The sequence below is a fragment of the Microcebus murinus genome, chromosome 1 (assembly GCF_040939455.1).
Source record: "Microcebus murinus isolate Inina chromosome 1, M.murinus_Inina_mat1.0, whole genome shotgun sequence".
In the NCBI taxonomy this organism is placed as follows: Eukaryota; Metazoa; Chordata; class Mammalia; order Primates; family Cheirogaleidae; genus Microcebus; species Microcebus murinus.
Window position 1 is genome coordinate 122,496,529 of NC_134104.1, and position 13,762 is coordinate 122,510,290.

General features: G+C 36.6%; 1 protein-coding gene across 4 annotated transcripts in view; it reads right to left on the minus strand.

The window, feature by feature from the left end:
- The window catches only part of TMEM108 (transmembrane protein 108), a 298,074-nt gene that overhangs the window by 147,420 nt on the left and 136,892 nt on the right, over positions 1-13,762 (minus strand). For 2 of the 4 annotated variants that reach the window (XM_012766862.2, XM_012766855.2), the window contains exon 3: positions 460-541. In XM_012766862.2, the coding sequence (XP_012622316.1) occupies positions 460-499 (40 nt within the window). In that variant the 5' untranslated portion in view covers positions 500-541. Of the gene's footprint in view, positions 1-459; positions 546-13,762 lie in introns of all 4 variants that reach the window. The other 2 variants (XM_012766861.2, XM_012766854.2) reach the window with 1 other exon arrangement.

A 13,762-nucleotide genomic window follows, 5' to 3' on the forward strand; every position in this document is an offset into this window, starting at 1 on the left:
CCACAAAAACCAAGGAGTCACATTTTCGCCACTCATTGTTTGAGAGCCATGCATAACATTTCAAGCCAAAGGTTGCAAAGTCAATGAATGGTAACAGGTTCTGTGATAAAATCCAGAAAACACAACCTACCATTTCCTCTCCACGAGAAACCTATAGGTTATACTAGATGACCACAAAACCAAGAGCAATCATGTTTTTTAACACTCATTCTCAAATTAACTACACTTAGCATGTCAACTTGGAATTATTATAATGGAGTCTGTGTTACAACTAATGTCCAAGGCAACAGAATGACTTAATGCTTGATGCTTTACCTCGATGAAGCAGAAGGAAAATTCACTGACCTTCCACACTGGACCCAGCCCTGGTCTTCCTCCTAAAAGTGTGTAAGTTTCTGACACTCAGCAAACAATAACTTTGGTGTATTTTAGGGAAAAAGATATGCAGTTTCAACTTACTTAACAGTTGGCAATAGAGGGCCTGTAAACTTCTCTTCATGGTATCATCTGGTCCTGCTTATCCTCCAGTTTATTCATGATTCTGTCTAGGAAATTGGGAGAAGAAAATTGTTACATCTGAGGAACATAATAACCGAAAGAACTCCATTCAACATGATCCTGGCAGTAAAACCTAAAATATCTGAACTTTTAAGAGAAAAAACCTTGGAATGGATATACAACAGTTTCATTTACAATGGTCTACGTTATAAAACCGCCAGTTAATCAACTGGTCAAATCCTGAAACTGTACATCCCAGTGCAGGAAACTCATGTGGGAAGCTGGCAAGTGAGAAATGGGATTCAGAACTTTTGAGTCCTCATGAATCTCTCTTGAACCTCTAGTCTTAGAAGGAGAATTAAAAAATTTCTGCTAAGGTGCTCACAAACAAAAAAAACCAAAACAGAAAGCTTGAAAATGTCCTATTTTTAAAAACTTTTCTATTATTTTCTAATTACAAGGATACTTCTAGCATGCAATATTTGAAAATATACAGAAAATATAGCTAAGGATAAACTAGAAAATACATATTACCACTAGTCTACCAAGAAGAGTTGATTATTGCTCACATTTTGAAGTACCATCTCTAGCCTTTTGGATGTGCACTTATATTGATATATTTCATTTTATGGATTATACTGATAAGGGAAACCCCATCTATTACTTGGTGCATCGGGCACCTGAGACCCCCACCCCTCATGGAAGACCCGCATCAGCATAGTACTAACCTATTACGTGGCCCAGCAACTAATCTATTACCTAGTGCATCAGCATAACACTAAACCTATTACCTGACATATCAACTAACCTACACCTGATACCCCACCCCTCAGACCACCCCAACTTAATAAAAGTGGGAAAAATCGGGTAGATAGGCTCAGAATTTGGTGGTGAGACCCCTCTGAGCAGACGGTGAATAAACTTTGATTCTCCACCTCTCCATGTGCCACTCAGTTTGTCCTCGGGACCACTTGCTATAACAATACATTTTAATTTTTCTCCCTAGCTGCAGAAACATCTTTCTGTGTTGTTACTATTACTTTACTAATTTATTTTATTAGTAATTACTAATTTATTTTAATAGTATTTATTAATTTATTTTAAATAGTATTTATTAAAACAATTATATAATCATTATAAATATAAATTTTATAGAAATATAAATATAAAAATATAAACATAAATTTATAATAATTTATTCAAATAATATAATATAAATAATAGTATTTATTTAAATAGTATTTCCTTAAGATAAATTCCTAGAAATGGAAACACAAGGACACAGTTTAAGGCTTATTAAATAAATATATTGCCAAATTGCTCTCCATTAATACAGTATATTGGAATAACCATTAGACTGTAAACTACCCAATGAAGGAAATTTATAATTTCATCTCTTCTTTGGCAAGCAGATAGGCAAATGCTCTATCCCACTGATTTAATTTGCATTTTCATGTTTATTAGTCATTTGTCTTTTAAAAACTTTTAATTTGTATCTTTAACCATTATCTAGTGGCATGCTAGTTTTTCTCATGACACCCCAAATGGAACTGCTTTATCTTAAAAAAATTTTTTTATTGAGATATAATTCATATATAAAAATTCGGTCTTTCATGTGTACAATTCAGCAGTTGGTAATATATCCAAAAGTTGTCCAACTATCACGACTACCTAATTCCAGAACATGTTCATCACTCTAAAAAGAAACCCTCATGTTCATTATCAGTCACTCCCCATTTTCCCCTCCCCCTAGACCCTGGCAACCACTAATCTATTATCTATCTCTATGGATTTGCCTCTTCTCAACAGATTATATCAACAGAATAACAATACGTAGTCTTTTGTGTGTGGCTCTTTCACTCAGCATAATGTGTGTTTTTTGTTCTTTTTTTTTTGAGAGAGAGTCCTGCTTTGTTGCCCAGGCTAGAGTGAGTGCCATGGTATCAGCCTAGCTCACAGCAACCTCAATTTCCTGGGCTTAAGCAATCTTGCTGCCTCAGCCTCCCAGGTAGCTGGAATTACAGGCATGTGCCACCATGCCTGGCTAATGTTTTCTATATATATTAGTTGGCCAATTAATTTCTATTTATAGTATAGACAGGGTCTCGCTCTTGCTCAGGCTGGTTTCGAACTCCTGACCTTGAGCAATCCACCCGCCTCGGCCTCCCAGAGTGCTAGGATTACAGGTGTGAGCCACCATCCCTGGCCCAGCATAATGTTTTTAAGGCTAATCTATGTATAACATGCTGGGGTTTTTATTTTTCTTGTTTTTTAAAGAGCCTCCCTCCCTCCCCCTCTCCCCCCTCCCCCTCTCCCTCCCTTCCCCTCCCCCTCCCTCTCTCCCCCCCTCTCTCTCCTCCCCCATTCATGGTTAGAAAGGCCTTCCTTAGTCCAGGATTATATAAGTACTTTCCTATTTTTTCTTCTGGTATTTTTTATTTCATTTGTTATATTCTAAATATTTTTATATTCTTAGATCTGTTTCTGGACTTTGTTATGTTTTATTTTTCCATTTGCTCATTCTTCCACTAGAATAATAAATGTTTAAATTAAATCTTTGGTAGAGTTATTCCTTTATTATTACTTTTCTCTTTAAGATTTGTCTTGTTCTTTGACCGTAATTTTTTTCCTCCCAAATTTACTTTAAGATCATTTTATTAAATTCCAGAAAAAAATACCATTAGAATTACAGTCAGAATTATCTCCTATTTGATTTATTTGGGAGAAATCTGATCTTATCAAAATCCAAATATGGTAAGGAAGAAAATAAATATTTTAAAACTTGTTGCTCTGGAAATCAGAAGAATCTTTTTCAGGACCTGGGAAGTGCTCTTTATTGAGGAAGGAAGTGAAATAGCTCAAATTACCCCCTCCCTCCCCCAGTGAGATTTGTATGAGTAAGAAAGAGAGAAAGAGATAGCTAAATTGCTTTTCATTATAAAACAACAGGAAGTTTGAGTTTCCAAAGTCTAAGGCTAGGACAAAGGAATTAAAGTTTCTGGAAATTGGAAATGCTGAGGAGATAAGAGAGATTGAGGGACAGGAAAAGAAAGAGACAATTCCAATGTCAAGGCGTTCCACCAAAACCCGCCCGTTTCGCTTATCCTGCTCCTAATTTGAGCAGGTACTCACAGCAGATGAGGTGATTTGGGGTCATACTTCTGATTGTTTGACTACCATGTAAATGAAGTAACTTTTGGGACATACTTCTGATTGGCTGACTACCATGTAACTGAGGTGACTTTTGTGAAAACTTGCCATTAGCTAAACTGTAACCCCCCAAAAGGTATAAAACTAAAAGAAAACGAAAAAGGGGCGCTCAGAGTTTGGTGGCAGATATGCTTCTCTGAGCCCGCCGATGAAATACAGCTGACTCTCCAACTCCCCGTGTGCCACTCGGGTTTTTCTTCGGCCAAGAGCTGTTCGCACCTGCTGGAACACCAAAAGATGGCAGCAGGTGGGATCTAAGAATAAAGTGAGGAATTCCCCACAGGGGATGCCCATGAAGTCTAAAGGTGTCTCTTATTTAATTTTTCATTGCTTCTTGTTTTATGCTGTTTATATTGAGATGCTACTTCTGTATTTCTTCTCGCCTGCAATGCTTATCACTACTAGTATTGTCAAAACCTCAGTAGAAATCTGGCACAATATAGACTTGTATTGGTGGTGTTTGACAGGGGCAAATAGAGAATACACTATGCCCCAAGCCAAGGGTGACCCAGCAAACAGAGGCAACAGCCCCAGGAGCCATAAGCAATGGTTAGTGAGTATCTATGGAGTGTTTAGGGCATGGCAAGCAATCAATAAATGTGTATTAAATAAACAATGAATGAATGATCAAGTAACAGGAAAACAGAGAAACAGTTGTAGTTTATAATAGTCAAGGGGAACATAATCACCTCAATCATCTCTGGAAATTAGGGACTTTTGAAAAAGTGATAAACTTCCCCCTATAATACATGGAATAGATCCACTTTATTCAGCTATCAAGAAACAACTGATTCTATAAATCTGGGAGAGTTGGGATGATCTGGGTTACACAGGGATCTCCCAGCCACAAGCATCATATAACTGACTATTAAAAATTAATCTTTATTTAGGTCTTTTTGTGGATTTTTGTAGTGTTTTCCTTCATATAAGTTATCCAGTCTTGTCAAATTAATTCCTAGGCATTTTATATTTATTTTTTGCCACTGAGATAGAATTTCTGTTTCCATTATATTTTCTAATTGCCTCTATATGAAAATGACTGAATTTTGTATATTAATTTTGTGACCTAACTGAATTCACTCACTGTTCTAATGATGGTTTCTCAGCTGAGTCTCTTGAGCCAATTGTGCTGCTTTGGATAGATGGCAAGCCACAATTAGATTCCATCGAAAGCCTCTTTTAAACCATATAGTAGAAAACATTAATCGCCATCAAGCCTCGTCTCTCAGGGAATTTAGGAGCTTGAAGGATGACAACTAATTTCTTGGACAAAATCCTAAAAAAGTACAGAGTTTTACAGCCAAAAGGCCTGAGTAACACAAAAGTGACCCACCAGAATCAAAGCCCACCCCTGCAGAATCAACCAACAGGTCCGCCACAGTAGTTCCAGGTTCTAGGTCTGACCCTATATACCCAGATACCAGAGCCACCACCTGCTGATCCAGGCACCAGACCAGGCTGCCAGAATACTCTAGCAGCAAACCTACCCAGGGACCATGTCAGATGGCCTCCCCAGAATGTATGAACAGACTCACTAGTAAAGGGCTTTCCCAAACAAAGCTAGTCTTCAAAGACTGGAATAAGTCCATACTTCTTCAAATGCATAAACATGAATGTATGGCCACAAAGATCAAGAACAATTGGAGAAATATGACACCACCAAAGGAACAAAATAAAACAGCAGTGATCAACTTTAAAGAAATGGAGATTTATGAACTGCCTAACAAAGAATTCAAAATAATTATGTTAAGAAAGCTCAGTGAACTTCAATAAAATGCAGGGAAACAATTCAATAAAATCAGGAAAACAATGAATGACCAAAATGAGAAATTTAGCAGAGATCAAAGTTAAAAATCACCAAACAAAACCTAATTCTGGAGCTGAAAAATACAATGAATGAAATGAAATATGCAATAGAGAGTGTCAATAGCAGAATTGGTCAAGCAGAAGAAAGAGTTTGTGAAGTTGACGTTATTTGAAAATTACAGACAGGGAGAAAAAAGAAAAAAAAGAATGAAGAAAGCTTATGAGATTTATGGGGCAGCATAGAAAGAATATTTGAATTATAGGGGTTTAAGAAAGAGAAAAGAGAGACAAAGGAACAGAAAGCTTAAAGAAATAATAGCAGAAAACTTTCCAAATCTGGGAAAGACATAAACATCCAGGAACAGGAAAGCCAAAGGCCTCCAGTGAGATCTAATACAAATGAGACCACACCAAGATATTATAATCAAATTATAATTAAAGGCCAGGAGAGAGTGGGATGATACATTCAAAGGGTTAAAGGAAAAAAACTCTGGCAATCAAGAATACCATACTCAGCAAATCTGTCCTTTTGAAATAAAGGAGAGATAAAGATCTTCCCACACAAACAAAAGCTGAGGGAGTTCATAACTACCAGACCTGTCATGTAAGAAATACTAAAGGGAGTTCTTCAAGCTTAAAGAAAAAACACCAATTAGTAACATGAAAACATATGAGAGTATAAAACGTATTGGTAAAAGTAAACATACAGTCAAATTCAGAATACTCTAATACTGTAGTGGTGGTGTGTAAATTACCTATAGATTCAGTATAAAGGTTAAAAGTCAAAATTATTAAAAATAATAATTGCTACAGTAATTTGTTAAGGGACACACAATATAAAAAATGTAAATTATGATATCAAAAATATAAAATGAAAGGAATTGGAATAAAAGTGTAGAGTTTTCTGCAAAGTTAAGTTGTTATTAGCATTAAAACGCTTGTTATAATTATAAGCTGTTTTATATAAGCCTCATAGTAACCACAAAACAAAATACTATTATAGATACATAAAAGATAAAAAAAAATTGCCCTTCATGTGTAGGGAAATACTCCCACACCTTTGGTGTTAGAAGTGTTGTGTTGAATGATATGTGAGTAGAGGGAGAAACTTTTCTTTCCTTTTACAAAGTCCTTGTCTATCAATACCTTGAATGTAAATGGATTAAATTCTCAAATAAAAAGACAGAGTGTCTACGTGGATTAAAAAACATGATCCAATTATATACTGCCTACAAGAGACTCACTTCACCCTTAAGGACACACAGATTGAAAGTGAAAAGATGGAAAAGGCTATTCCATGTAAATAGAAATAAATAGAGCAGGGCTAGCTATATTTATATCAGATAAAAAGACTTTTAGTCATAAACTGTAAAATGAGACAAAAAGAAAACTGGATATCCATTTGTAGAAAGAATTATACCCCTATCTCAGACTATACAGAAGAATAAAATCCAAATGGCTTAAAAATTTAAATATAAGACCTGAAACTGTAAAACTACTACAAGAAAACATAGTGGGAAAGTTCCATGACATTGGTCTGGGCAATGAATTTTTCAATATAACCCAAAAAACATAGGCAACAAAAGCAAATATAGACAAATATTACATCAAACTAACAAGCTTATGCACAGCGAAGGAAACTTTCAACAGAATGAAGAGAAAATCTATGGAAGAAAATGTTTATAAATCATCATTCATCTGACAAGAGGTTAATATCCACAATATATAAGAAACTCAACAGCAAGAAAACAAACAATTAAAAAATGGACAAAGGACTTGAGTTGACATTTCTCAAGAGAAGACCTGCATGTGGCCAACAGGTACATGGAAAAAAATGCTCAACATCACTAGTCATCGGGGAAATGCAAATCACACCCACAATGAGATATCACCTCACACTTGTTAGAATGGCTATCATCAAGAAGACAAAAGATAAGTGCTGGCAAAGATGTGGAGAAAAGGGAATTATACACTGTGGTGGGAATGTAAATCAGTAAAACTATTATGAAAACAGTAGGGAGGTTCCTCAAAAAATTAAAACTAGAATCACCACATGATCCAGCAATCCCACTTACTGGGTATATATCCAAAGGAAATAAAATCAGTATGTCAAAGAGATAACTGTGCTCTCATGTTCACTGCAGCAATATTTACAATAGTAAAGATATGAAATCAACCTAAGTGTCCATTAATGACTTAATGGATAAAGAAAATGTGATACACACACACACACACACACACACACATATATAAAATGGAATACTATTCAGCCATAGAAAAGAAGGAATTTATCATTTATGACAATGTGGATAAATAGGATGTTAAGTGAAATAAACCAGGCACAGAAAGACATCTGATAAGAGAAAGACAAAGACCATATAATCTCACCTATATGTGGAATCTAAAAAAGTTGAACTCATAAAAGCAAAGAGTAGAATGGTTATTTCCAAGGGCTGGGGGAAGGGGAGTTGGGGAGATGTTATCTGAAGGATACAAAGTTTCAGTTAGACAGGAGGAATAAGTTCAAGAGATCTATTGTACAACATGGTAAGTATAGTTAACAATGTATTACATCCCTGAAAATCACTAAGAATAAATTTTAAGTGTTTTCACCACAAAAATAATGTGGGGCAATGCATATGTTAATTAGTCCATGTAGCCATTCCACAATATATACATATTTCAATTCATCATGTTGTATATGATAAATACATTCAATTTTTGCCAACTGAAACTTATTTTTTAAAGATAAAAGAAAAAGGATAGGGGAAGGTGAAAACAGAGATAGTGGCAAAGCTGGGGACCTCACTGATTATTACCATAGGAGAAACAAGGGAGATGTAGGTAGCCCGGACCACCCCTTAAGGAGAATGAGCCTGATAGAAACTTGCCTCTCCCCTGGGTTCAAATGAGGCAGTCATATAACTTGCACTTAGGAGGAGCACTTCTCATTTTCATAGAACACTAAAACTGTTCCAATTAGAAATGTCTATGTAGTAGGAAAATAGCAATAAAGAACCAGATGAAAAAGTTCTATTTGATATGCAAATTGACTTGAAATGACAAGTTTATGGAGAACAAATATGGAAGAATAGCCTGGAAATCTCTGGGCGGGGGTGAGGGGAGGAAAACAAGATAGGGTTGGCAGGGACTGCTGGCCCTATCAAACATTAAAACATACTGTAAAGCCTGTATAATTTAAAACATTTGAAATTGGTACATGAAGAGACCCAATGATATGTGGAAATTTAGGATATGATAAAGGCAGCATATCAAATCCATGCAGAAAAAGAACAGTTTAACAAATGCTTAGATAATGGCTTAGCAGTACGGAAAAGGTAAAATTGCACTCATTCCAAATATCATACACCAGCATAAATTTCAAATACATCAGACATTTAAGTGTAAAAAATTAAAGTACACAAGTGCCAGAAAAAATACATGTCAATTCTTGTATTACTTGCTAGCAGAGAAGCTTTGCTAATTCTGAATCAAAATCTAAACAATAAGGAGAAAGACTGATAAACTTTATTACACAAAAAAACCCTACAATTAAAAAATATAAAGTAAAAATACAAATGAAAAACTAGAAAAATATTCAACAGGCAAAGGGTTAATATCCCTAAAATTTCCTTGTAAGTTCCACGTCAATACTTGCAAAGCTTTTGTGGTCATTTGTGGACATGAATAGAATGGTACCAATGCATACGTTCCCAGTTGAAGGGTGAAAAAGGAGATCCTCTGCCTTTTAGTTTTTAGCTCTCGTACTGTAAACAAGTGTCCTTTCCACAGGCTATGTAGTACCATTTTTTTGTTGTTGTTGCACTTTTATGCTTTTCTGTTGATTTTTCCAATAAAAATGGCTCTGAAGCATAGTGAAGTAGTCTAGTGCTCCTAAGCTCAAGGCAGCTGTGCTGTGGCTTTCAGAGAAGGTAAGTGTATTAAATGAGCTTCATTCAGGCATGAGTTATAGTGGTGTTGGTTCTGAGTTCAATGTTAATACATCAACATCTATTAAATGCAGTGTCTTTAAACAGAAAGGCACATAAAACAAGGTTATGTACTGAATAGGTAGACAAGGGACAAAAATGTTGTGGGAGGCTCACAGGAACCTAATCTTGTATTTCCCTTAGGAGAAATGGTTCCACTAATTCAGTGCTTATGGGGACTTATTAATAGACCATAACTCTGTGAATAGTAAGAATTGACTGTATTTGAATTGAGATTTAAAATATTCTGTGAGGCAAAGAATTACAATAACCAACAAGCCAGGCCAACGGTAGAGCTTGGACAAAACTGAACAATGGCTTTGCATCATCTTCTTCGGACAAGGGAGGAAGTGATTAGCTGGTGGCCAACATGCCTTAGAGTACCCTTGGGGAAAATAATTAGTGAGGAGAGGACTAGGAGAGCTGACACATAAAATATAAACCTCCCTTTGGATCCAGTTCCTTGAAGCAGGGAGGGGAGGACTGAAGTGACAACATCACAAACCTGTGAGAAAATGCAGAAAGGAACACATGCCTCTGTTTTAACGAACAGAGAAACACAAACTCCGAGAAATAAAGGTGTTTGCTCATGATCAAATCTACCAGCTAGGTGCGCTTGAGCTAGTTTCTTGGCCTCTCTGGTCCTTGAATTCCTTATTTGTAACAGGGGTGAGAATGATGCTAGGAATACCCTCTGCAAAGATTGAGACAGACATGTAAAGCACTCGGCCAGTGCCTGACACACAGTGGGTGCTCAAGGCAAATAAACAGTTATCACCTGTATATCATAGTGGAATGCAAGATATGCCGGATAGGCCAGAACTCACCAACTCTCTCTCAATTTTGCTTCCCCAAAGCCCAAAATGAATCAAAGGTTTTGGGCCATTCTCTAGATAGCCCCTCTTGTTAAATCTAGTGTCTTATTTAAATTAGATTTATAAGTTACTTTTAGGGACATAAATAAAATTTTAAGGTTCTTATTTATAACTTATACCCTCTGTCATCTTTAAAAGGAATCCAAGGAAGATTTCAATTGGATGCAACTGGTACAACAGAATTATTAACCTGTCGAAGCACAATAATGACTTCAGAAAGAGATTCAAAATAACGTGGCCGAAGGGGGAATTAATTTCACCATAAAATGGATGGGACAATACATTTCCCTAGGAGCTTCCTTGCTGCATAAATGGAAGTACATTTTTTATTTTTTTCAGAAATACACACCTTTTCTGCAACTAACTTCTAGGAAAATATTATCAGACAGATCTTTTAATAAGTATTAGCATCCCAATAGCAGTTTTATAGAATATGAATATCCTTATTGTGACTACTCCTTATCAACCCACAATAAAAACTAAAGCCGTCGTGCTAAGTAGTCATTCAGGGAAAGCATTTTGCTGAGTAGCACAGCAACATGGTGGAAGGGAAAGAACCAGGCAGGCCTACCGCTTGGTATCTATCTCTGTTATGTGACCTTGGTGAGTTACTTAATTTTTCTGGGCTTCAGCTTTCTCATCTGTAAATGGGACTGACATCTAAATCAGAGGATTGCTTAGAGAATTAAGTGAAATAAAGCACCTATTGTGTGCCTGGCACACTGTGTCTCTCTCCCTTTCTCCTGAGCTAATTGAGTACAGACAGGGTGCTTTTGGTTATTCGCGGAAAACAGAAGGAATGGATATTTGGAAGTTACAAAGGACCCAAGCTGCTTCTTGTTGTATCAGAGCAACAGATTACTTCAGGAAGCAAATGTGACGGTTTCTCAGGCTCACCTATAGCATGAATCACAAATGAATGCATGTGTCTCCAGGGCTGGGTTTGGGTTATAATGGCATTTTTAGTCAAATTCTTTGGATACAGATGATTTACATGTTAATTCAGGAATATCCTTCACTTCCATAGAGAAATAGATGTTTTCTCTCATTTTTCTTGAAAACTGTGGTATCTTTTCAAATTTTTGCACTTTTTTACAAGTGCTGTTTCACTCTCCCTGGAACTTATGATCAACAGTGTGAGCACAATTACAGTGACTGACTGTCACTGTCTCAGTTCCTGGAGTCACACATAGAGGAGTGGGGACTAGTCAACTACAAAGCAAAAGGAAATCAGGGGTCTGGGCTCCAGCCTACTATAAGTAACAAAACAAGTCTTTTCTCTTTTGTTTTTCTTAAATGAAAAATTATCTTAAAAATTTCCTCTCTTGAAAATTTATTTTCAAGAGAAACCAGAAATCCAGGCAGTTAGATGGAATCTCCCTATTTTAAAAAATGCTGGCAACTCATTCATGTGGGCCAAGATTACAAGCCAAATGGAAGAGGACTGTGTGCTTTCTGATTTATAGAGACTTTCCTAATGCATAACCTGCACGGGCACTTTTCTAGCAAGCTAAGGAGCAGAGCGCAGATCTCAGGAAAGCACCATCCTGAGGGAGGAGCCAGAGCAGATCCCGGGATTCCAAGAGTCCTCCAGCGGGGCTGGCGGGGGCCAAGGCTCTCACTCAGTACACTTTAAGGGGGGGGGAGGGGAAACACCCTCAATAGAGCTTCTTTTCTCTCTCTTCCCCTTCATATTTCCCTCTCTGAAAAATAAAAGAAAATAAAGGAGGCTGTCGGATCCACTGAGATGCTGAATTCCAAACAAAAGGGCAAAAACTGTTCATCTCCTGCTAAGGAAAAGCCTACAAAAGGGAACCAGTTAAGGTGAATTCTGCTGGAGGGCTCAGGAGTAATTGCCTGAGTGCTCCTCAAGAAGGGCAGCTGGGCTCTATTTGCATGTGTTGGGGGGGGGGGTGTTCTGCTGTCCACAGTCACTGAAGTCAGCAATGGGGTAAAAATAGTACCAGGAGTTTGACGCTTATTAGAATGGCACAGACCTCCTTCTTCCAGTATTAAAGTGTATTAAGACCATTTATCTCATTTGAGGAGACAGGAAGGTGCTTGTGTGAGGTGAAGAATATGTATCACACTTCCCTTTTTATGGTTTTGGTGTTAAAGACTGAGTATTGAGGTCAGGGAATTAAATGGTCTTGTAGAGATGCCAAATACTAAAGGAGTATGTTCTATCATTTTGACTGCACTGCTTATGAAAAAGATTATTTCTTGTCCACAGCAAACTCATTCGTTTTTCCTTTTCCAGTGCCTGAAAAACATCTTTAGAAATTGAATTTAAGGACCTAAAAAACATGTGTATTTCCTTTGGGCAGCAGGCATTTGTCCTAAAAGATATGCTGATATTTTTACAGTGGAAAGGGAGGCAAGTCCATACGAAATAGGAAAAACTCATACCAGAATGTTTAGCCTGTGGAAAGAACATTTAAACCCAAAAGGCATGCTTTAAAGAAGCAATATATTTCAGTATGAAATTATGCACAGTATCATAGTCATAAATTTTAATTTTTTTGCTACTAAGTGGTATGTTGGTAAATAAAATGTAATTTTTACATTTAACCCCAAACTATTTCCCTCCTCTTCCCCCTTCTTTAGCTCTTCTCATTCCACTAAATCTACATAAAACCTTCTTTAATTTTTGAGCTAGTATGAAGACAGTTTTAATATGCGGTTCTAAGTTTAATCTTTCAAAATACATCATTTACGTCAAGTGGTTCTACAAGATAGTCTGTTGAATATATGGCTGTAATAAAAATTATAATGAAATGAAAATATAGTAGGCAAGAAGGGTTTGGGCCAATATAAAATGGCCACAACCATCACATGAAGAGTATGGAATTCAGATCACTGTTTAGACTTGAACAGGAAAGCTTAGTCCCACAGTGAAGTTCATGATATTCGAAATACTTCTGATGAGTTTCATTTTTCTGCCTGCTATAGGGAGCATGAAAACAGTAATACATTTGACCTCACCTGTGAGGTACTTAAACAGCTTTATATGATTATGTTGATAATTCTACCTTGCTTTGATAACCAGAAGGGCTAGAATATCTGAAAATATCAAGATTGGTGATTCCTTAAGTGAGTTGATGGTCAGAATCTATTTTAAAAATAGATTTCCTAGGTTTTTCCCTTAGAATTCTAATTCCTAGGTTCTGAAAAGGGGCGATTTTAAAAGGTTCCTATTATGGCCATCACTATCAGCTAGGCTTGGAAACCAAGAACCTAATCTACCAGTTCTTAACCCTGGCTGAACATTAGAACAATGGAGGAACATACCAATGCCTGTGCCATACCCCATCCTAGATCAAAGAAGTTGGATTGCCTGAAGAAATGAAGAAAGCTTCCAAGTGATTCTACTGTACAGTTGGG